Source organism: Carcharhinus amblyrhynchos, chromosome 4, assembly GCF_965287045.1.
Source record: "Carcharhinus amblyrhynchos chromosome 4, sCarAmb.v2.hapA, whole genome shotgun sequence".
NCBI classification, from domain to species: Eukaryota; Metazoa; Chordata; class Chondrichthyes; order Carcharhiniformes; family Carcharhinidae; genus Carcharhinus; species Carcharhinus amblyrhynchos.
In genome coordinates, this window is record NC_137327.1 from 1677726 (window position 1) to 1700526 (window position 22801).

General features: G+C 46.2%; 2 protein-coding genes across 7 annotated transcripts in view; one reads left to right on the forward strand and one right to left on the reverse strand.

Annotated features, from left to right (window-relative positions):
* LOC145341750 (Fanconi anemia core complex-associated protein 24-like) overlaps positions 1-22801 on the forward strand; it is a 108490-nt gene that overhangs the window by 59478 nt on the left and 26211 nt on the right. For 3 of the 4 annotated variants that reach the window (XM_080186654.1, XM_080186653.1, XM_080186652.1), the window contains one exon: positions 958-3225. The exons of the other annotated variant lie outside the window; for it this stretch is intronic. In XM_080186654.1, the coding sequence (XP_080042780.1) occupies positions 958-1007 (50 nt within the window). In that variant the 3' untranslated portion in view covers positions 1008-3225. Of the gene's footprint in view, positions 1-957; positions 3226-22801 lie in introns of those variants that run through there. 4 annotated transcript variants of the gene reach the window in all.
* On the reverse strand, positions 3-22725 carry LOC145341749 (uncharacterized). Of its 3 annotated transcripts, none has more exons than XM_080186651.1 (8): positions 22607-22725; positions 22150-22358; positions 19925-20023; positions 19416-19517; positions 18306-18416; positions 15130-15277; positions 12879-13798; positions 3-120 (listed from the first exon to the last, which is right to left on the reverse strand). In XM_080186651.1, exons 1-8 carry the CDS (start codon positions 22710-22712, stop codon positions 64-66), a joined length of 1752 nt encoding a protein of 583 aa, XP_080042777.1. In that variant the 5' UTR covers positions 22713-22725; the 3' UTR covers positions 3-63. The 3 variants fall into 3 exon arrangements, with proteins under 3 accessions (XP_080042777.1, XP_080042776.1, XP_080042775.1); XM_080186649.1 differs by lacking the exon at positions 3-120 and adding an exon at positions 10157-11683; XM_080186650.1 differs by lacking the exons at positions 3-120; positions 19925-20023 and adding an exon at positions 10156-11683.

Genomic DNA, 22801 nt, shown 5'->3' on the forward strand with positions numbered 1-22801 from the left:
AGGATCAGGCAGAAGGGTTGATTCTGGGCAGCACCACGCTCTTCCAGCTCTGGGACCGGGGTTTTATCCACATTCAAGCTGAAGGAAGCGGTTGAACGTCTCCTTGTCCAAATCCATCTGCTAAAAATTGGAAATCAAACTTAACGGAGGTTAACTTGGCACATTGATCAGAGACAGAAATCAAAATGACAAAAGATGCAGGCTGATGTTGGATATTGGGACAATGTAGAGGGAGCTTTACTCTGTATCTAACCCTGTGCTGTACCTGTCCTGGGAGTGTTTGATGGGGACAGTGTAGAGGGAGCTTTACTCTGTACCTAACCCTGTGCTGTACCTGTCCTGGGAGTGTTTGATGGGGACAGTGTAGAGGGAGCTTTCATCTGTATCTAACCCTGTGCTGTACCTATCCTGGGAGTGTTTGATGGGGGACAGTGTAGAGGGAGCTTTACTCTGTATCTAACCCCGTGCTGTACCTGTCCTGGGAGTGTTTGATGGGGACAGCGTAGAGGGAGCTTTACTCTGTATCTAACCCCGCGGTGTACCTGTCCTAGGAGTGTTTGATGGGGACAGTGTAGAGGGAGCTTTATTCTGTATCTAACCCCGTGCTGTACCTGTCCTGGGAGTGTTTGATGGGGACAGTGTAGAGGGAGCTTTACTCTGTATCTAACCCTGTGCTGTACCTGTCCTGGGAGTGTTTGATGGGGGACAGTGTAGAGGGAGCTTTACTCTGTATCTAACCCCGTGCTGTCCCTGTCCTGGGAGTGGTCGATGGGGGACAGAGTAGAGGGAGCTTTACTCTGTATCTAACCCCATGCTGTACCTGTCCTGGGAGTGTGTGATGGGGACAGCGTAGAGGGAGCTTTACTCTGTATCTAACCCCGTGCTGTACCTGTCCTGGGAGTGTTTGATGGGGACAGTATCTTGTACTAACCAGTTGTCTTGTATTTGTATTTCTAGAGCAGTACAAGTTGCTCTGTGACCATATTGAACAGATGATGATTGGGTGAAGTGCAGGAACAAGACACCATGTCCAACACAAAGAGCAGCCAGGAGTCTCCACCTGAAGCTAACATCCTCCCAATCTGCGTCTTGCAGTAGTGGTGATCCTGGCACTGCGATCATTGCAGTTCTTGTGGTTCCATGGGATGGATGTGCCAATGTATCTGACCTACTTTACAGCCACTGTCCATTCTGTTGTGTGCATGCAAATTGTTCAGGCAGACTGACACAACTGGCCATTTCATTAGCTGAGCGCATTGTTTAACACAATTTCCCAGACAGCAGTATTGGATCCATCGTGAATATTGTAGCCACTATTCGGCTGTCTAAACCCTTCGGAGGAAAAGGTTGATGCTAACATTTTTGAGTAGAAAAGAAGCTGTAAAGATGGTGAGGAGCACATTGGCACGTGCTACACCTTGGAGAATGTGTAATCACCATGCCAGGTTTAAGGTTGTGTGTGTTTGTGAGGTTGTATTTCTCTGTAAGGAAATATGTTCCCATTGGTTGGATTGAGACTGGGATTAGGGCCATTTTTATTCAACAATAGTTTTGTGAAATTTTGAGGATGACCAGGTTGCTTTCTCAAGCTTATTAACTTGTTTTTCCACCATTAAGTCTGTCAGTGTGGCTCTGGGATCTGTCAGTGTGGCTCTGGATCACACAGAGGCCATCATCTCAAGCTGTTCTTGTCTCCAGTTAACAATGGAGGTCCCGGTTTTACGATGTGGTGAAGGTATAAGCTCAGAAACCTCTCGCTGTGGTTGGAATGATGATCTCCCGCTCAGTGCCAGTTATACAATCATTGAAGACTTCCACATGCATCAGAACCACTTCATTATCAGATCTTGAGTTTCGTGTGAGGTTTCTAAACATGGACAGCTGGATCCACCAAATTCCCAATCCCACCTCAGTGTCCGGCCTTCAAGGAATGCTGACTGTCCCAGGATGATGACCGTCCTCCCTCAGACTGCTGAGCATTTGGAGCTTTATTAACCAATCTCCTGATTATTTATCAACCTGTTTGATGTGTTTGTTGCTGCCACATGTTTACATTCCTGTCTCAGTATCTGAGTGTTTTCTGTAATTGTTTTATTTAAAATATCCGTAATGTGAGAAGCCAAATCTTTGTAAGATCAGACTGATTGCATTTCTTATCTTGTTTCATTCCTGCCCTGGGACCAGAGCTGATCACTGCTGCGTTCTTTCTATTAAACACTAAACTGGGCACATTTGTCCTGGAAGGTTCTGTGGCCTCCAGTGGATACTTTGCCAGAGGATTCACTATGCACCAGCTCAGACAGTGTAGATCTCCCCATGGTCTATGACCTGGTTTTACAGAGTGTGGAGTCGGGATCAGATTTCCTGTAATGATCATCACTTGTCACACGGATCAGAATCAACATGAGGAGAAACCCCAGTCTATAAGCCACGATTCTCTGACCAGTTGATATTATTGCTTCTCGAGTCTGCCAGCACCCCAATGTGTCTGCAGGAAATCCAAAACCAAGGCAATGCATGGGATCATCTTTCTAAAATACATTGCATGGAGTGAAATGGCCGACATTGAACCAGAACTTCAGTGAGATTGTCTCTTTTTAAAGGAATCATCTCGTTCTTCTTTGGGTAGAATTGTCTTTAGTAGAACTTTTAGCTATGAATTTTCCAGGGTAACTTCCAATAACTTGTCGTTACTTGTGAGTTCCATCCATTCAGCTGGCTGAATCCTTTGCTGTTTATATCATTATGGTGGAGATTTTGCTGCCACTTGGTGTGTAATGCACTGTAAGACGTATAGTCCCTGTCAGTGATAAATGGGAGCAGGTCCTTGTGGGCTCTCCGCTGACAGGAATAGATGACATGTCCTTGTATAGGGCCGTCTGTGATTGCGAACAATATGCTCCCAGTCAAAGAGGCTCTGGGTAAGGCACACTGCCAACTTTCAGTATGGGGACCATGGGCCAATAGCCCCTGTGCCGTTTCTAGGCAGGCTCCTGTCTGAGGGATAGTCTGATCAGGATCTGCAAAATGACAGTGTTACCAAGGTCCAGCCCAACAGGAACAATGCAAATGTGTCTTAAATATGGAGCAGTGCTGTTATCAGCCAGTCTTACTGTGAAATAATGTGGGTTAATTTGTTTTAAATAACTGCTGTGTGTGTGTGCCTGTTGTGGGTGTATTAAATTGCAACTTTGTGAAACTTTGAATAAATTTCCATTTCTCTCCCGTTGAAGTACTGTTATGAATTTGAGGGGAATTTATTTTCCACACTTGTTTTCCGTCCAGTATCTGTCAGGGCAGACAGGTAGGAAACTCATCATCTTGTGAGTAACAATAAGCAAATGGGCAATTTCTGTGCTGTACTCTCTCTATAAACTGTAACAGAACCAGACCTGATCCAGTCACCGACACATACATTGCACCACTCTGCGAAGGGTGCTCTGCTAACACGTAAAGTTCTGCATTCTAGTTAAAACTGTCCAAGTTAAAATATGCATAAGATGGAAATTGCTCTGACAAAATTGGATATGTGCTAATATTTATCAGCTTCTCCACATATTGTATACACTGTACAGCTTTGCTGTGAATTCACACTGTCTAACCTGTCCCCTCACCAATGACAGTGTGGGAAGAATGGTTCTTTGTGGCGTTTTCCACTGAAATGTGCACCTTCACATCAGGCAGTGGAGTCCCAACAAACTCTCAATTCCAAAGAGAGGACTTGAATTTACATAGCACTTTTCACAATCTCAGGATAATCGGGATCAATTCCTGCCTCCCAGACTGCCTCGATCCACTCCACTTGACCTATCGCCACAACAGGTCCACAGCAGATACCGTCTCCACGGCCCTACACTGAACCCTGGATTACCGACTGCAGCTGAGTTTTTAACATCATTATTCCTACAAAACACATCTCCAAACTCTGGGGCTCAACTCCTCCCTCTGCAATTGCATACTGACTTTTCTAACCCACAGACCACAATCAGTAACAACAGATAACGACTGGAACTCACTTAGTGCTAGGGCCACGGATGGGGCAGTTTGTAAGGAACATCAAGGAGGGCATCTTGAAACAGTGTGTAGATAGTCCAACAAGGGATGGGGCCATAGTGGACCTGGCATTGGGGAATGAGCCCAGCCAGGTGGTTGATGTTTCAGTTGGGGAGCAGTTCGGGAACAGTGACCACAATTCAGTGAGTTTTAATGTACTGATGGATAAAGATAAATGTAGTCCTCAAGTTAAGGTGCTAAATTGGGGGAAGACTAATTACAACAATATTAGACAGGAACTCAAGAAGTGTCGACTGGGGGCAGATGTTGAGGCAAATCAACATCTGGCACGTGGGAGGCTTTCAAGTGTAAACTGGCAGGGATTCAGGATCGACACATTCCTGTAAAGATGTAGGATAAGTATGGCAAGTTTTGGGAACCTTGGATATTACAGATACTGTGAGCCTAGGCAAAGAGAAAAAGGAAATATTTTTCAAAACTAGGAGGCTGGGAACACACGAAGCAAGTGTGGAATACAAGGAAAGTAGAAAGAAACTTAAGCAAGGAGTAAGGACGGCTAAAAGGGGTCATGAAAAAGCATCGGCCAGCAGGATTAAGGAAAGTCCGAAGGCTTTTTATACGTACATAAAGAGCAACAGAGTAGCCAGGGAGAGGGTTGGCCCTCTCAAGGACAACGGAGGGAATCTATGCAAGGAGCCAGAGGAAATGGCGAGGTGTTAAATAATTATTTTGCATCAGTATTCACCAAAGAGAAGGACTTGGTGGATGATGAGGCTGGGAAAGGATGTGTAGATAGTTTGAGTCATGTTGAGATCGAAAAGGAGGTATTGGGGTTCTTGAGAAACATTAAGGTAGACAAGTCTCCAGGGCCTGATGGGATATACTGAATACTGAGAGAGACAAGGGAGGAAATTGCTGGGGCCTTGAGAGAAATCTTTGTTTCCTCACTGGCTACAGGGGAGGTCCCAGAGGATTGGAGAATAGCCAATGTTGTTCCTTTGTTTAAGAAGGCAGCAAGAATAATCCAGATAATTACAGACCAGTGAGCCTTACGTCAGTGGTAAGGAAATTATTGGACAGGATTCTTCGAGACAGGATTTATTCCCAGTTGGAAATAAGTGGATGTATTAGTGAGAGGCAACACTGTTTTGTGAAGAGGAGGTCGTGTCTCACGAACTTGATCGAGATTTTTGAGGAAGTTATGAGGATGATTGATGAGGGTGGGGCAGTGGATGATGTCTACATGGATTTCAGTAAGGCCTTTGACAAGGTCCCTCATGGCAGACTGGTGCAGAAGGTGAAGTCGCATGGGATCAGAGGTGAGCTGGCAAGATGGATACAAAACTGGTTCGGTCAAAGAAGACAGAGGGTAACAGTGGAAGGGTGTGTTTCTGAATGGAGGGCTATGACAAGTGGTGTTCCTTAGGGATCAGTGCTGGAACCTTTGCTGTTTGTTATATAAATGATTTGGAACAAAATGTAACTGGATTGATTAGTAAGTTTGTGGACGACACAAAGGTTGGTGGATTTGTGGATAGCGATGAGGACCATCAGAGAATACAGCAGGATATAGATCAGTTGGAGACTTGGACGGAGAGATGGCAGATGGAGTTTCATTCAGACAAATGTGAGGTAATGCATTTTGGAAGGTCTAATACAGATAGGAAATATACAGTAAATGGCAAAACCCTTAGGAATATTGATAGGCAGAGGGATCTGGGTGTACAGACACACAGGTCACTGAATGCGGCAATGCTGGTGGAGAAGGTAGTCAAGAAGGCATACGGCATGTTTGCCTTCATCAGCCAGGGCACTGAGTTTAAAAATTGACATGTTGCAGCTTTATAGAACCTTAGTTAGGCCGCACTTGGAATGTAGTGTTCAATTCTGGTCGCCACACTACCAGAGGATGTAGAGGCTTTGGAGAGGGTACAGAAGATTTACCAGGATGTTGTCTGGTATGGAGGGTATTAGCTATGAGGAGAGGTAGGAGAAACTTGGTTTGTTCTCACTTGAATGATGGAGGTTGAGGGGAGACCTGATAGAAGTCTACAAGATTATGAGAGGCATGGACAGAGTGGATAGTCAGAAGCTTTTTCCCAGGGTGGAAGAGTCAAAAACTAGGAGGCATGGGTTTAAGGTGCGAGGGGCAAGATTTAAAGGAAATGTACAAGGCAGATTTTTTACACAGCGAGTGGTGGGTGCCTGGAACTCGTTGCTGGGGGAGGTAGTGGAGGCAGATAAGGTAGTGACTTTTAAGGGGTGTCTTGACAAATCCATGAATAGGATGGGAATAGAGGGATATGGTCCCCGGAAGGGTAGGGAGTTTTATTTCAGTCGGGCAGCATGGTTGGTGCAGGCTTGGAGGGGCCGAAGGACCAGTTCCTGTGCTGGAATTTTCTTTGTTCTTTTGACACCTCCACGATTATCCTCAACACTGGTGCCCCACAAAGCTGTGTCCTCCACTCCCTGCTATGCTCCTACGGCTGTGTGGCCAAATTTCCCCTCCAACTTGATTTTGAAGTTTGCTGATGACACCACTGTAGTGGTCAGGTTGTAAACAATGATGAGACAGAGTACCGGAATAAGGCAGAGATTTTGGTGAACTGGTGCAATGACAATAATCTCTCTTAATGTCAGTACAACAAAGGAGATTGTCATCAACTTCAGCAGTGTAAAAGGAGAACATGCCCCTATCTACATCAATGGGAATGAAATGGAAATGGTCAAGAGCTTCAAGTTTCTGTGTCCAAGTCACCAACAACCTGTCCTGGTCCCTTCATGTGAACACTAAATTTAAGAAATCCCACAAACACCTCTATATTTTCAGAAGACACCACACCCAAGAAGGAAGGAAGACCAGAGCCAGAGTGCCAGACCAAAGGACCAGACTACACAGAGGACGACTGAGACCAGCGCATAGCTAAAGGCCAATATCTGCTTGGATACTTGCCAGTCACACAAAGTTAAGTCAAGGTCTGTATTGGACTTGAACTTTAGTATTTTCTGTAAAGATAACTTGTTGGCATATCAGCAACAACTTTCACCAACTTTTACAGATGCACCATCAAAAGCATTTTTTCTTGTATCACAGCTTAGTATGGCTCCTGCTCTGACTAAGATTGCAAGAAATTACAAAAGATTGTGAATGTGGCCCAATTCATCACACAAACCAACCTTCCATCCATAGACAGTGTCTACACTTCCTGCGGCCTTGCGCACCCCAGACATTCTCTCTCCCACCTAAAAGATACAGAAGCCTGAGGTCACGTACCAACCAACTCAAGAACAGCTTCTTCCCTGCTGCCTTCAGACTTTTGACTAGACCTACCTTATATTAAGTTGATCTTTCTCTACAGCTATGACTGTAACACTACATTCTGCATCCTCTCCTCCCCATGTACTCTATGTCTGGATAGTGCAAAAAACAATACTTTTCACTCCATACCAATATATGTAACAATAATAATTCAGTGTGATCATGACCAGGTAATATGTGTTAGTAATGTTGGTGGGGGATAAATATTGGTTTGGACACTGGGGAAACTCCCATCTTTTCTAATAGTATCGTGGACACCGGGAATGTCAACCTGGATTGGTTATATGAGCTGCTTGCGTGATTCTAGACTGCAGGTTCTGGACGGACTGTGGCTCCTGTGATGTGGGTATTGGGCTCTGGAGGTAGGTAGGCTTTAGTGAAGTGACAGAAATCTCAGAGTAGAAAGATCTGTCAGTGTATTTAGTGAAGATGGAGAAAGGGAAATAACTAAAAAATAAACTGTGAAACTACCAATGGGAATCCACTGAAATGGAAGCACCAGAATTAAAAGGTTTGTTGCAAGAACAAAGTTGACAAAGCACTGTTTAAAATTTATTTATTCGTGTCACAAGTAGGCTTACATTAACACTGCAATGAAATTACTGTGTAAATCCCCTAGTCGCTACATTCGAGTACACTGAAGAAAAATTTTGCATGGTCAATGCATCTAACCAGCATGTTTCGGACTGTGGGAGGAAACCGGAGCACCCAGAGGAAACCCACGCAGACATGAGGAGAACATGCAGACTCCACACAGACAGTGACCCAAGTCAGGAATCGAACCCAGGCTGACACTGTGAGGCTTACCAATGTGCTATCCCTCTGGATAAATTCTAAAAACATTTACAAGTTTAATATTTTCAACTGTGTAGTTCAGTTTCTGACAAACATTAGGGCGACACACAAACCATCCCCAGCAGCACGTTCCTCTGGTAAAAACTCCTGAACCTCGATAAAGAATTTACATTTTCAATAAAGCCACTGCTTACCTTCAGGCAGAAGAAACTGTGGCCAAATGGGTCACCTAAAATGGCAATTTGTAAAGCATTCTGGGACAATTGGGCAAGAATTGAAACGAGAGGCTGCAGTCTAAAAGACAGAGATAAACAAGCTGTAACCCAGACAATACACAGAATATGGGTCATCTCCAGGACAAAGCGGGCTTTCTGGTGAAACTAGGTTGTGTACCAGACATAGGGGCGCCGTAACCCCTTACTTGGGAGGGAGGCGTGTGTCCAACGTGACCCCAGCACCTACAGACACGGCCATTGGGGACACACCCAGAGATTGGTGTGGCAGCACCCAATTGGACTTTATCAATCAGGGTGATCAGGTCCTGATTGATTGATTGGCAATGGCCAAAAGGGGCTCAGAACCCAACAGGGTATAAAGGGTGCTGCACAACCAAGAATCTCTCTCTCTCTTTCTAAACCCACGAATGAGCTACACTGGTAACCGTCGCCAGCATTGACCACACAAGGACAGCCACCACACCCGAAAAGGAAGGAAGACCAGAGGACCAGACTACGCAGAAGACAGACCAGCACACAAATAAAGGCCAATACCTGCTTGGGTACTTGCCAGTCACACAAAGTTAACTCAAGGTCTTGTATTGGACTTGAACTTTAGTATTTTCTGTAAAGATAACTTGTTGGTTGGTGGGTGATTATTGATTGTGTTTTTTAAATAAATATTGGTCATACTAACAAGACGTCTACGCGCAATTCTTTGTCTATCGTATAAGGGTTAAAACAGACTGTGCAGCAGGCACAACGAAACCAAATGCCGTAATTTCTGGTAGTAGTTACTGGATGTGAATGTATTATTCTAATACAATTGTCTGGAGTTATGTAAAGGTTAAGTCCTTCAGCTGGACATTAAATCCTGACTGATTAAAGGAATTGGATGAATACTTGAAGGGGGGAAATGTGCAGGGCTATGCGGTAAAGAGCCAAGTGGAGTGCGATCAGTTAACAGTGCCCTGACAGCTGTGATTTATACATGTTTTACAGTAAGTATAAGCTGCATCCACTTTAGCATGAAACCTGCAGAATGGTGCCGCAGTTCTGCGATTGCAGCAGCTTTAGTTCCAGATATGGCAGGCAGCTGGGATAGAGACTCATTTCCAGACTCTTCAAAATCCCTCCAGGGGAGGTGGGGAGGGAGGGGTGGGGGGCAGTGGGGAGAGTATTAAGTGATTCAAGTGTGGAAATAACTTTCCTGTGAGCTCTGCCTCAACTCAGTGAGAAATCCTTTCATTTATTGTGCTCGTACTCAGCTGATTTGGGGGTGAAAACTCCACATTATGTCCCAGGAAGACTTCTGGTTAAACTTTCCTGACAAAACGTAGAGAAATATTAAGAAAACTAATAACGAAAGCACAGTTGGAGGCAGCTGGAGTGGGGTCACCTCTTCAACAAGGTGCCTTGCTGATGAGGCAGCTCTTCACTGGCACTGTCAGAGGAGTTACTGCTGCCTGCTCATATTATCAAAGACATCAATGAGAAACTCAATTTATTGGTGCAAAATATCAGTGTGCGCACTGTGGTGCTGCAGAATACTGGCAAGAGACTTGAAGCTGAGAATTGTTATTGTGCAAAATCCTTGGTAGAGGCCTGCTTACAATCCATGGAAAAACAACTGCTCAGTATGCCGGAATACTGGGATGATCCAGAGAACTGAGGCTACAGAAAAATGTTGGGATTGTCACTTTGCTAGAAGGAGCTGAAAGTAAACTCCTGGTTAAAATGTTTGAGAGCTGGCTACCAAGTTTTAAGATTAGAAAGGGCACACCACTTACTGGATTTTAGGCCCGGGGCAACCAACGAAACACCACCACCCCCCCCACTTCTGGCCCATAATTATATGTTTTCATAACTTCAGAGATCGGCAAAAAGTGATGGCGGCAGATCGAGGCAATGGGGCCTTGAACTAAACTTTTGCTTCGTCATACAGCAAGATTTTTCAGCATGAAACAGCAAAGGCACAAGGGTTTCAGTGAAGTTAGATGATGACTGAAGGCCACTGGAGCACTATCTAGCCCACGGTATCCTGCCTTACTGAGGGTGACATTCAACAACTCCTCAAGAACATTCAATACCCTGCTAAAGCCATGACTTTGGCAAACTCAGTGGAAGGCAGCAATTCAGATTCCTCAGCTGAATATCATAGATAACTCTATAATCACATATCCCGTTGAGTGAAAATGCAAGGATCAGAGATCACAATATTATCATGGAGCTTAAAAAAACCCAGTGTCATATTGTTTTTGGCATTAAAAAAAAAGTTCTGGGATTACATTGGTGAAGAGAGAGGTGAACTCTTTATCCTTAGGGTGTAATGTTCTCCAAGTATCCAAATATGCCTTCGCCTGCTGTGTGCATGGATTTCTAATTATTGGAAGTTTGTCCATCGAAGAATTTAGGAGGCAGCTAAAGTCAACACAGCACGGGAAACAGGCCCTTTGGCTCAACGAGTCCCCTCAACTTGTTACGAATATCGACAATGGTTTCATGGTCATCAGTAGACTTTCAATTGCAGATTTTTATTGAATTCAAATATCACCATTTCTGTGACTGGATTCGAATCCCAGTCTCAACTGTGCCCAGGGTCTTTCGGATACTAATCCAGTGATGATACCACTGCCTCCCCAGTGTGGAATGGAACTATTTATGTTACGTGAGTTAAATGTGGACTGGGGTGGGGGGAATATTATTAAATGGACACAAACACTTTATAAAAACCCACTTGCTGCAGTTCCCACTGTTACATATCTGATAATTTTGGCAGAGTTGCCCTCTATCCCCATTGTTATTTACAATTGCTATAACGTCAACAGTGAGGCAATTAGACAGAACCCTTTGGTATTTGGTTTGACTATTGGTGGAAAGCAGCATAAAATTACATGCTGATGATGTTATTATTTTTGATGTGGGCTTTGAGATGGATCCTGTGTTTTTGATTTTGGGGCTTCTAGATAAACATAAAATTGATGGAAACAAGAAAAGATTACATCATATTCTAACATTTGCAGTACAGAACTAGCACAAAATTATGAGTGTATTCCAATGGAATTTCTAACTTGTATACTTTGATCCAAGTCAAACCCATTCCTAAAAGTACTGGATCCCTATCTGATACATACAGGTTTCACAGTGTCAGATTTACTACTGCAAGGCTTTCCTAGAACATTCAATACTGTCCCCAGTACAATGTACAAGGGTGTGTGCCCCTGTTCCATTTCTTTTTTCTCCCTGTCCTGTTGCTCGATTGCTTGTACGTGGAAGTGCCGGGTGAGATGAACGAATTGTGATGAAATTTTGGTGAAATGACAGTGCTGAAGGCTGTGTTCTGTTTATAAAAAATGGAAAAACTCAATTAAACATATTTTAAAAATCCCACAGGAACAAGAGGCCATGTGCTCCATTGAGCTTGTGCCACTAATAGTGAGATCAAGACAGTTCTGTACCCAATCTCCCCAGCCCCACTCTGGCTCCAGTTCACTTACCAGCCTTTACTAATAGGAGAATCTATCTATCTCCAATTTAAAATGACTGACTGAGTTAGCATTTACTGCTTTATGTATTTCACATTTTCACCACACTTTGGACATGTTCCCTAACTTCACTCCTGATTATCTGCCTCTGATTTAGGGAATCAGCAGGAAGAGATTATTTAGCTACAGCATAAAATTAAAGATCCTAAGAACCAGTAAAAACACAGAAGTCACGAGTTAAAAAAACTGGCTCAGTGGTTAGCACTGCTACCTCACAGCACCAGGGACCCGGGTTCGATTCCCGATGACAGTGGCACAGTGGTTAGCACTGCTGCCTCACAGCACCAGGGACCCGGGTTCGATTCCCGATGACAGTGGCACAGTGGTTAGCACTGCTGCCTCACAGCACCAGGGACCTGGGTTCAATTCCCAGCTTGGGTCACTGTGTGTGGAGTCTGCACATTCTCCTTGTGTCTGCATGGGTTTCCTCCAGGTGCTCTGGTTTCTTCCCACAGTCCAAAAGACATGCTGGATGGATGAACTGACCATGCTAAATTCCCCCCTCAGTGTACCCGAACAGGCGCCGGAGTGTAGCAACGAGGGGATTTTCACAGTAACTCCATTGGAGTGCTAATGTAAGCCTACTTGTAACACTAATAGATAGACTTAAATATAAACTTCTCTCTCCTGAGATGCTGCCAGACTGGCTGAGTCTGTCTAGAGCATCCTGTAAACACTTGGTAACATGCTGATGAATCTGCACTGCACTCCTTCCAAGGCCAATATATCCTGAGGGCAGTGCCCAGATTCTGCACAGCACTGCAGGGCTTTGTGTAGTGTGACTAAAATTCTATCTCCTTTATACTGTAGCTGCAAAAGGTTATCAAGCCATCAGCCTTTAGACCCAATGAATTGCCCAAGTGAGTTCCTCTGCCAGTCTGAGTGATTAATCTGGCTACAGAATGGGAAGTATTCAGAATCACTGGCGTTGGACTGAAGGGATTCCTCACTGGACGAGAACAGGCTAGAGTCAGAGCTATTCAGCATCACCTGTTCAATAGTCTGTTCCGTGGGGCTCTGCTGGGGTCTTTTCCGTAGATTCCATGGAAAGGTGTGTAGATTCTGCTCTGGAGGGTTAACTGCTGCACTAAGCTCCACCCCATCTCTACTGGAATCATTTCTCTGTAATCCACACTCCTCAGGCACAGCTCGAACACTCGGGATAGCAGAAAGCCTCTGCAAAGAGACCGTGGGCTGGAACAGTGGGGAACGAGAGAGGATCTCCTGAACATCCAGAGACAGCGGTGCAGCTGCCAGTAACTCCAGGTCAATGCCTGGTCCCTGAGACCAGGTTGGTGAATGTGCCTGGCCAGCTGGAACTGTGCCACGGTGCCTTTTACTGGTGGAAAGGTGAGTTTCTGATCCCAGTCTTGGGGGAATGACTGGTTGGGACTGAGGCTCAGGACCCTGCGGCTGGAAGGAGCTCTGGGCTGTCACTGCGCTGCTGCTGTCCAAGTCAACCTGAGATTGCAGTGGGTTGGGAGGGGACAACTTCAGCACCTGCTGCTTCTCATCATCTTCATCACATGACTGGTCAAACTGTAAAGCCAAGAAGACCAGGTTTTGACCTTGAGTCAATGGAGAGTCAATCTCCCCGGTGTCTGCTACAGCCAATACCCCATTTCGCAGACTGTTCACTTTCAAGCCAGCTCCTGCACTTAGCTGACTTTGCTGCTTGCCTTCCTGGGCTTCAGGTCCTACTTCAGGGAGTGAAACTCCCATCCACTGCTCTGAAAGCTCCTTCCTCCACTCTGCTTGATCTTTCACATTGCCATGGGATGGATCACGTCCATTCTTACGGAGCATGAGGGATATTCGCTCTGTTCCAGTACGATGACCTTCACTCAGGGCAGTTTGCACTGAGGAGCTGATTGTGGGAATTCCAAAATGTCTCCTGCTCCAACTGTGATCTAAAACAATTTTATTTATATGTAAATAGAATCATCAGTGCTTTGGAATTGTGACTCTGAACAGATTTGGCAAGCATTATGCTCAAAGTGAAGACTGTCAATGTGACAGGTACAGCACAGGATTAGATACATAGTAAAGTTTCCTCTACACTGTCCCCATCAAACACTCCCAGGACAGGTACAGCACGGGGTTAGATACAGAGCAAACCTCCCTCTACACTGTCCCCTCATCAAACACTCCCAGGACAGGTTCAGCACGGGGTTGCATACAGAGTAAAGCTCCCTCTACACTGTCCCCCCCATCAAACACTCCCAGGACAGGTACAGCATGGGGTTAGATACAGAGTAAAGCTCCCTCTACACTGACCCCATCAAACACTCCCAGGACAGGTACAGCACGGGCTTAGATACAGAGTAAAGCTTCCTCTATATTCTCATATGGGGTGCAGATGCCAAGCAGAATGACCTGAATTTAGTGAGTCGGGAGTTTTAAGTGTCAATGTATTTCCAAAAATCTAGTCTGCGGTTAGCATTTAACTGGTATTTACCTTGAAGTTTCAGCCTTCAGCAGGGTCACACAAACCACAATAGTTAACTGGTCTAATCTAGTCGTAGTTTCCTTTGCAAAGACTATCAATAAACCGGCCTGGGTGCAGCTTTGCAAATGGAGTCCAGATTCCAAGCGCAGTCAGCCAATATTAATTTGGGAAGTTTGTTAATTGGGGAGGAGCGCTCCACTGGGGTGGAGGACGGTGTTGGGGCTCAGGGAGGATGAACCTGGGGTGGAAAGTGGCCTTCAATGGGGGTTCTACCCTGCCCCTCGGCTGATACTAGCCTGTGAGTGAAAGCATTCGGACCTCCCCCCAGCTACGTGCTGGTTACTGGCAGATGTACAATGAGGCCCACAACCAAGAGGGGTCAGTCCCCCCTTAATGTCAGTAGGGATAAGGGCGTGTGCGCGCTGGTGGGCATGGCACCTGCTGGATTTCATGTACCATGTACCACAGTCCGGGGCCCTGGGCCACCACGCCGCGCGCGCTCCGTCGGGGGGTCTGCAGGTGTTGCTAGCTCACATCAGAATTGAAGATTGATTTGGAGTGGAGTCTCGCATAAGCCCAGATCGGGTAAGGACAGCAGATTTCCTTCCGTAAAGAACATGAACGAACCAATTGGGTTTCACAGTCCCCTTTAGCGAGACATAATTTATATTTGCAAGTTTTTAAAACTAAACATCTGAAATCTCAATCCTGCGATTATTAGCACAGTGAGCGAGAATATTACTCCCTCCCGAACTGGAAGCTGAGACAGGAAACAATCACTGCAGGACTCACCGCTCAGAACCTGCCTCCTCTGTTCCCGGACTCGCTGCATCACTGTGAGGAGAAGGTCAGGAATACTCGTGTGTGAATTGAGCAGGATCGACAGGAGGCTTTGCTCTGCCGGGGAAAGGCAGCCGACATTTACATCAGCAGCCAGAAGCTGTTGAGAGAAAAGGAGGTGGGATTGAATGTGTTCCCAATGACTGTCATCAGTGGACTGTGTGGATGAACCATCCCCAATCTATACCTGGGGAAGCATTCCCAGTGATTGCTCCAGAGAGCTGACAGGTGGGTGGGGAGAGGGGGGAAACACAAGAAACAGGAGCAGAACCAGGCCACACAAACCCTTGAGCCATTCAATAAGATCATGGCTCATCAGTTCATGATCTCAGCTGCACTTTCCTGCCTGTTCACCTAGACCAGATTTATCCACCTTCAGACGTTTTAGTTCATCCATCACCTCTTCTATCGTGATGCGAATGTCCCCAGTATATCGCCACTAACTTTCCCAGCTTCCCAAGTCAGTATGTCTTTCTCCACAGTAAAACACAGGAGAAATATTCATTGAGAACTGCGCCCACCTCTTATGGTTCCACACTGCAATAGGGAGAAGCTGAATGCATTTTGTACCTGAAGGGAAAGGGTTAATGGATTTTGTACCTAGAATGTGTCACAAACATAACCCTTCTGATCTTCTCAAGCTTATACTGCACCTGGTAGTAATAAAAGTTATTGTTCATATTTCAAATACTTTAACAACATAGAACATAGAACATAACAGCGCAGAACAGGCCCTTCGGCCCACGATGTTGCGCCAACCAGTTTTTTTTTTAAAAAACACTGACCCACTAATCTAAACCAATCCCTTTTCGTCCATAAACCTATCCACAGATCTCTTAAACGCCCCCAAACTAGGTGCATTTACAACCGCAGCAGGCAGGGCATTCCAATCCCTCACCACCCTCTGGGTAAAGAACCTACCCCTGACATCCGTCCTATAACTACCACCCCTTAATTTAAAGCCATGCCCCCTCGTGCTAGCTTTCTCCATCCGAGGAAAAAGGCTATCACTGTCCACCCTATCTAAACCTCTAATCATCTTATATGTTTCAATAAGATCCCCTCTTAGCCTCCTTCTTTCCAGCGAAAACAACCCCAAATCCCTCAGTCTCTCCTCACATGACCTCCCCTCCATACCAGGCAACATCCTGGTAAACCTCCTCTGCACCCTCTCCAAAGCCTCCACGTCCTTCCTGTAATGTGGGGACCAGAACTGCACACAGTACTCCAAGTGCGGCCGCACCAGAGTTGTGTACAGTTGCAACATGACGCTGCGACTCCTAAATTCAATCCCCCTACCAATAAACGCCAAGACACCGTATGCCTTCTTAACTACCTTATCTACTTGATTCCCAACTTTCAGGGATCTATGTACACATACACCTAGATCCCTCTGCTCCTCCACACTATTCAAAGTCCTCCCATTAGCCCTATACTGAACACATCTGTTACTCCTACCGAAATGAATTACCTCACACTTCTCCGCATTAAACTCCATCCGCCACCTCGCGGCCCAGCTCTGCAACCTGTCTAAGTCACCCTGCAAACTATGACACCCTTCCTCACAATCTACCACACCTCCGACTTTGGTGTCATCAGCAAACTTACTAATCCACCCAACTATACCCTCATCCAGATCATTTATAAAAATTACAAACAGCAGTGGCCCCAAAACAGATCCCTGAGGCACACCGCTCGTAACCGAACTCCATGACGAATATTCACCATCAACCACCACCCTCTGTCTCCTATCCGCCAGCCAATTCCTGATCCAAGTACCTAGATTACCCCCAATCCCATACATCTGCATTTTCTGCAGAATCCCACCATGGTGAACCTTATCAAACGCCTTACTAAAATCCACATATACCACGTCAACTGCCTTACCCCTATCCACCTCTTTGGTCACTTTCTCAAAGAACTCAATAAGGTTAGTAAGGCATGACCTACCTGCTACAAAACCATGCTGACTGTCTCTAATCAATTCATTACTCTCCAAATAACTATAAATCCTATCCCTAATAATTCTTTCTAAAACCTTGCCCACAACAGAAGAAAGACTTACCGGTCTATAATTCCCAGGGAAGTCTCTGTTCCCCTTCTTAAACAATGGGACAACATTCGCTGTCCTCCAATCTTCCGGTACTATACCAGAGACCAACGATGACCTGAAGATCAGAGCCAGAGGCTCTGCAATCACCTCTCTGGCCTCCCAGAGAATCCTAGGGTAAATCCCATCCGGACCAGGGGACTTATCTATTTTCAAGCCCTCTAGAATATCCAGCACATCCCTGGTTTCAACTGCAATACTTTCTATTTTACACCCCTGCACCCCAGTGTCCTCCACAGCTACATTCATGTCCCCCCTCGTTTTATAACAGCTGATAGTTAAATGTGACTGTTATTTTGTAGTCTTTGCAAATCTTACCTGTTTGTGTTAGTGGGAATCGTTACACAGATGGTAGTTTACAATACTGGCTTTTAACAGGAAGAGTCCTGCTGCGACAGCCGCAATCGCACAAGTGACTTCAACGACAGGGCTGCCGGTACTGCTGCAGAAGGTATTTCCTGTGTCCTGCCTGCTGGACTGTAATTCCTGATTAACTCTGGGGCTGCATCACAACCCAGGAAGGAAGAACTGAGGGTCTGGCAGGAATTGGAACTTTGAATCGTGATTCCTGCTGGAGCTCATAACGTATAAATATCCACTCGTGTTTGTGTTCTATGAGAAGTCCGGTAAGCCTTAATCGGAGCCAGTTTCTTCCCAAAGCTTTGGAATAAAAACCACTGTACTTTGACTCACTAACAGTCTTTGAGGTATTATTTTACCTATAATACAACATGTTCCACTTTGGTCCTTGAGAGATCTTATTTTCTCTCCACATCATCTTTCCAGATATTCTTTTTTCTTTAACATACATAAAAAATCTGTTTGGATTCACTTTAATCCTCTCAGACAGAGCAGCCTCATGCCCCCTTCCCACCCTTCTAATTTCCTTCTTAAGTATACTCCTGTATCCCCCATACACCTCCAGGGAATCCTTGATTCCAGTGAGAGAGAGAGAATGTGCGTGTGCCAGAGAGAGAGAGAGAGAGATTGCGCAACAGAACAACTCTCTGGTGCATACCTGATCAATCCTGGGTTGGGGTAGGGTGCTCTCCAACCTCTCCAAGAACTCCCACAGCAGTCTCATAGTCGAAGCCATAAATAAGCTGCCGTACTCTTCCTCCAGTCTTTCCTTAATGGAACAGAAAACAGCAACACACTCACTTTCCCCATTACTGGCTGCTGTCACTGGGTTGAGACAAGTTATTCTCCAAACTTAACAGGCACATGGAGCAGCAGCTGAGCCAAGACCCATGGAACAGGAGGCTTTTGGCAAACTAAAGCAATGGAAATGAGCTGCTGGAATTCACAATCTCTGCCTGAGGGGCATTGTGAAGCGAGCTTGAGGGCTGAACCATTTCGCACCGTCAGAGAGGCAGGACCAAGAGCACACTGCATCAGAGCTGTTGTCTTTTGGTTAAGACATTACGATGAGTCTCAGTTTGTACCTCAAGAGTTCCTCAAGAGGAAATGTTGCCACGTTTGTGAAGCAACTGGGAGTTTAGGGCCAACATTGTGCCAGAATCCACAGGTGGCATGGTACTTAACACTGCTGCCTGGTTTAATTCCTGGTTCGGGACACTGTCTGTGCAGAGTCTGCACATTCTCCCCGTGTCTGCTTGGGTTTCCTCCACATGCTCCAGTTTTCTCCCACAATCTGAAAGATGTGCTGATTAGGGTGCATTGGATGTGCTAAATTCTCCCTCAGTGTACCCACACTGGCACCAGAGTGTGGCAACTAGGGGATTGTCACAGTAATTTCATTGCAGTGATAATGTAAGTCTATTTGTGACACTAATAAATAAACTTTAAAGTGGAGGGGAAATGAGCTGGAGACTTCATGATTCTCAAGGTGCAGAGAGTGAGACAGCAGGGAACTGAATGAGCTTATTAAACCTCTCCCCCCCTTTACAGCCCAGTGAAAGAATCTGTCACCAACACCATGAGTGGCTGCTTGGTGGAGGCAGCAGCATCAGATCCTCATAACAGATCAGGGCGAGAGAGAGGGCCCGAACCACAGCAATTCAGTGCTGTACACACTCAATGAGTCCTGTCCAAATAGGAGACACATGGTGAGGGGAGAGGGGGACGGGAATCTGATTGGAGCTTCAGTATGGCTTCCCATCCTTACCTGCAGGAATTCTTCCCGATATCGCTCATCCCGGATCATCAATAGAACCAGTTCGCGGAACTGTAGCCGGCACTGTCGCTCCTTGTGAGCGTCTCTCCTGCTCTTCAGGGGAAGAATAGAAAATCTTCAACATCACAATGTTGTTACCCCCACCCCTGTGTACCAACCTCCCCCTGCCCCCTCCATGTACCCACCTCCACCTAGCCCCATATACTCACCTTCCCCTGTCCCCTCCCCTGTTCACCCCACTCCATGTGGCCCGTGCTCACTCTGTGCACTACCTCCCCTGCCCACTCCCCCATGCACCCTCCCCGCTCCCCCACCAACTCATTCTGTCTCTCTGAATTAACAATAATCAGCATGTTCTGGGCAGGAGGAAGAATGTTTCGCAGTTAGTGGATGGAAGGTGATGAGTTGATCAGTTGGGCAAACACTATTTGGTTTGTGGCCCTTTGCATTTTCTCCACTTCCATAGGGGGAAGATCGGTCAGTCATCAGCCACAACTTACCACCCTGGGGTCATCGACAATTACTTTGGGAAAATACTTCTCGAGGGCCTGCAGAATGTCCAACAAACTCTGCCGCTTCACAAACATCTCCATCAGCAGCTAGACAGGGGAAGAATGAAAGAAAACCTGCTGGATTTGCAGCAAAACAGAATCGCGCGGCCTCACCCAGCTCCCAGTAAACTACACATCAGTTTCATCATTTCTTAGTGTGGCTCACATTCTGACAGGTTTCCTTCGATACGTGTACAAGGTCGAGGCTAGAGAATTAAAATGTTTCGACACAGGCTCAAGGAACAACAGGCTCATCTTCATTCAGTTAGGGACATTACAGTCTTCCAGATGCTGGGGGGGTGGGGGGCGCATTTGGCCCATCATTCTCTACACCAGCTTTCCAAACTGTCCCGCTGCACATTGTAAACAATCACAGCACAACCATGTCAAACCACACACCCTGACCCATTATTTCAGACGCTGCTATTCTCTCTTAATCCTCTTCCAGAACCACCTTTTGTTTCTTTACTTACCCCATTATCCTCTCTCGTTATTTAATCCCTCCATCTTTCACCCTATCACAGGCTTTCCCTCCTACCCACTTTTACACTCACTTAAAGCCTATGATACCTCTGACTTTTCCCAGGTTTGTTGGAAGGTTATAACCGGAAACTCTTGTCTTTGTAGGCATGATGTGGAGATGCCGGCGTTGGACTGGAATAAATACAGTAAGTCTCACAACACCAGGTTAAAGTCCAACAGGTTTATTTGGTAGCAAACGCCTCTAGCTTTCGGAGCGCTGCTCCTTCATCAAGTGAGTGGGAGTTCTGTTCACAAACAGGGCATATAAAGACACAAACTCAATTTACAGAATAATGGTTGGAATGTGAGTCTTTACAGGTAATCAAAGAACAGTACAGCACAGGAACAGGCCCTTCAGCCCTCCAAGCCTGCACCGATCGTTGAAGTCTTAAAAGGTACAGACAATGTGAGTGGAAAGAGGGTTAAGCACAGGTTAAAGAGATGTGCATTGTCTACAGACAGGACAGTAAGTGAGATTTTACAAGCCCAGGCAAGTCACGAGGGTTACAGATAGTGTGACATGAACCCAAGATCTTGGTTCAAGCTGTCCACACATGTGCAGAACTTGGCTATCAGTCTCTGCTCAGTGACTCTGCAGTGGCGTGTGTTGTGAAGGCCACCTTGGAGAACACTTACTCGAAGGTCAGAGGCCGCATGCCTGTGACCACTGAAGTGTTTAGCAACACGGACAGAACACTCTTGCCTGGTGCTCATTCATCCATTGTCGTCACGTCTGCATGGTCTCCCCAATGCGAGATGATGACATCCCTGTTGATGATCCGGCAAGTCTTGCAGAGGTTGCTGTGGCAGGGTTGTGTGGTGTCGTGGTCACTGTTCCTGTGAAGGCTGGGTAGTTTGCTGTGGACAATGGTCTGTTTAAGGTTGTGCGATTGTTTGAAGGCAAGAAGTGGGGTGTGGGGATGGCCCTGGTGAGATGTTCGTCTTCATCAATGACAGACGCCATCATCTCACGTGAAAACACCATCCACTTGCAACTTGGCCAACACTGTCTACCTGATACACTGCAGGAAAGTATGTCCTGAGGCATGGTATATTGAGGAGACCATACATACACTACAACAACGGATGAATGAACATCACTCGGCAATCACCAGGCAGGAGTGTTCTCTTCCTATTGGGAAACATTTCAGCGGTCACAGGCCTCTGTTCATCGGGTAAGCGTTCTCCAAAGCAGCCTTCACGACACACGATGTCGCTGAGCAAAGACTGATAGCCAAGTTCTGCACACGAGGACGGCCTCAACCGGGATCTTGGGTGCATGTCACACTATCTGTAAGCCCCATGACTTGCCTGGACTTGCAACATCTCACTAACTGCCCTGTCTGGAGACAATACACATCTCTTTAACCTGTGCTTAATGTTATCTCCACTCACGTTGTTTGTACGTTGATTAGCCGTAAAGACTTGCATTCCAACCGTTATTTTGTAAATTGAGTTTGTGTCTTTATGTCCTGTTTGTGAACTGAAATCCCACTCCCCTGACAAAGCAGCAGCGAGTGCTCTGAAAGCTTGCGGCTTGTACCTCCAAATAAATTTGTGGGCACTGCCAGATCTGCTGAGTGCTTCCAACAGAGTTTCAAATTCTTCTTTGACTACTTTAAGGAAACAGTGGGAAGTGCAGTGGTTTGTACCTTGGCTTTGAAAGCAATGCAGACTTTGAGGTAATGTCGATAAGTGACCAAGCCTGTTGCCTGTTGCCAGATGACATTCACAAAGTCCACGACTCTCTCGTAATTCTCCGTCTGGTGCCTTTTCACACTGTTCCACAGTGCGGCTGAGGTTATACGGAGGGGCAGAACTCCAAGATCAGAGATATCGATATCCTGTTGCTCCAGGCAGACTGCAAGAGAAATGAAACAGGGAATAAGAGCTGCTGATGGGGGGAAGCAGGTGTTTATCTGTGGCCTGTCACAGTGAATCATTTCACTCACGGCTCCCTGTCTGTGGAACTGGATCCCACTCAGAAACAGCATTAAACTGCAGGGAATGAGGTGGAGCCACCGGGAGGGGGAAATCCTGCGGCCTGCCCCCCGGTTTCGGGTATTTTGAACGGTGACAGGGTTTGAGTTTGGGGGTGAAGTTTCTCACCTCGGGCCAGGGGCTCCAGGCGGTGGCGGCAGCTGTAATCCAGGACCCAGGCCGGCAGCTGGGGGATCCGCAGACATTCCCTCAGCGCCGCCTCCCCCGCCGCCATCTTCCCGCCGCCAAATCCCAACACCACCCGCGGGACCACCTGACCGCGCCCGACCAATAGGCAGCGGCCCTGTCCCCTTAACCAATCAG

Bases quoted from the DNA above. Each gene is read 5' to 3' on its own strand.
- LOC145341749 (XM_080186649.1), bottom strand. From the start codon at position 22,712: ATGGCGGCGGGGGAGGCGGCGCTGAGGGAATGTCTGCGGATCCCCCAG. The intron at 22,359-22,606 runs GTGAGAAACTTC...TTTCTCTTGCAG, and splicing joins CCTGGAGCCCCTGGCCCGAG to TCTGCCTGGAGCAACAGGAT. The intron at 13,799-15,129 runs GTGAGTCCTGCA...AAATTGTTTTAG, and splicing joins GAGGAGGCAGGTTCTGAGCG to ATCACAGTTGGAGCAGGAGA.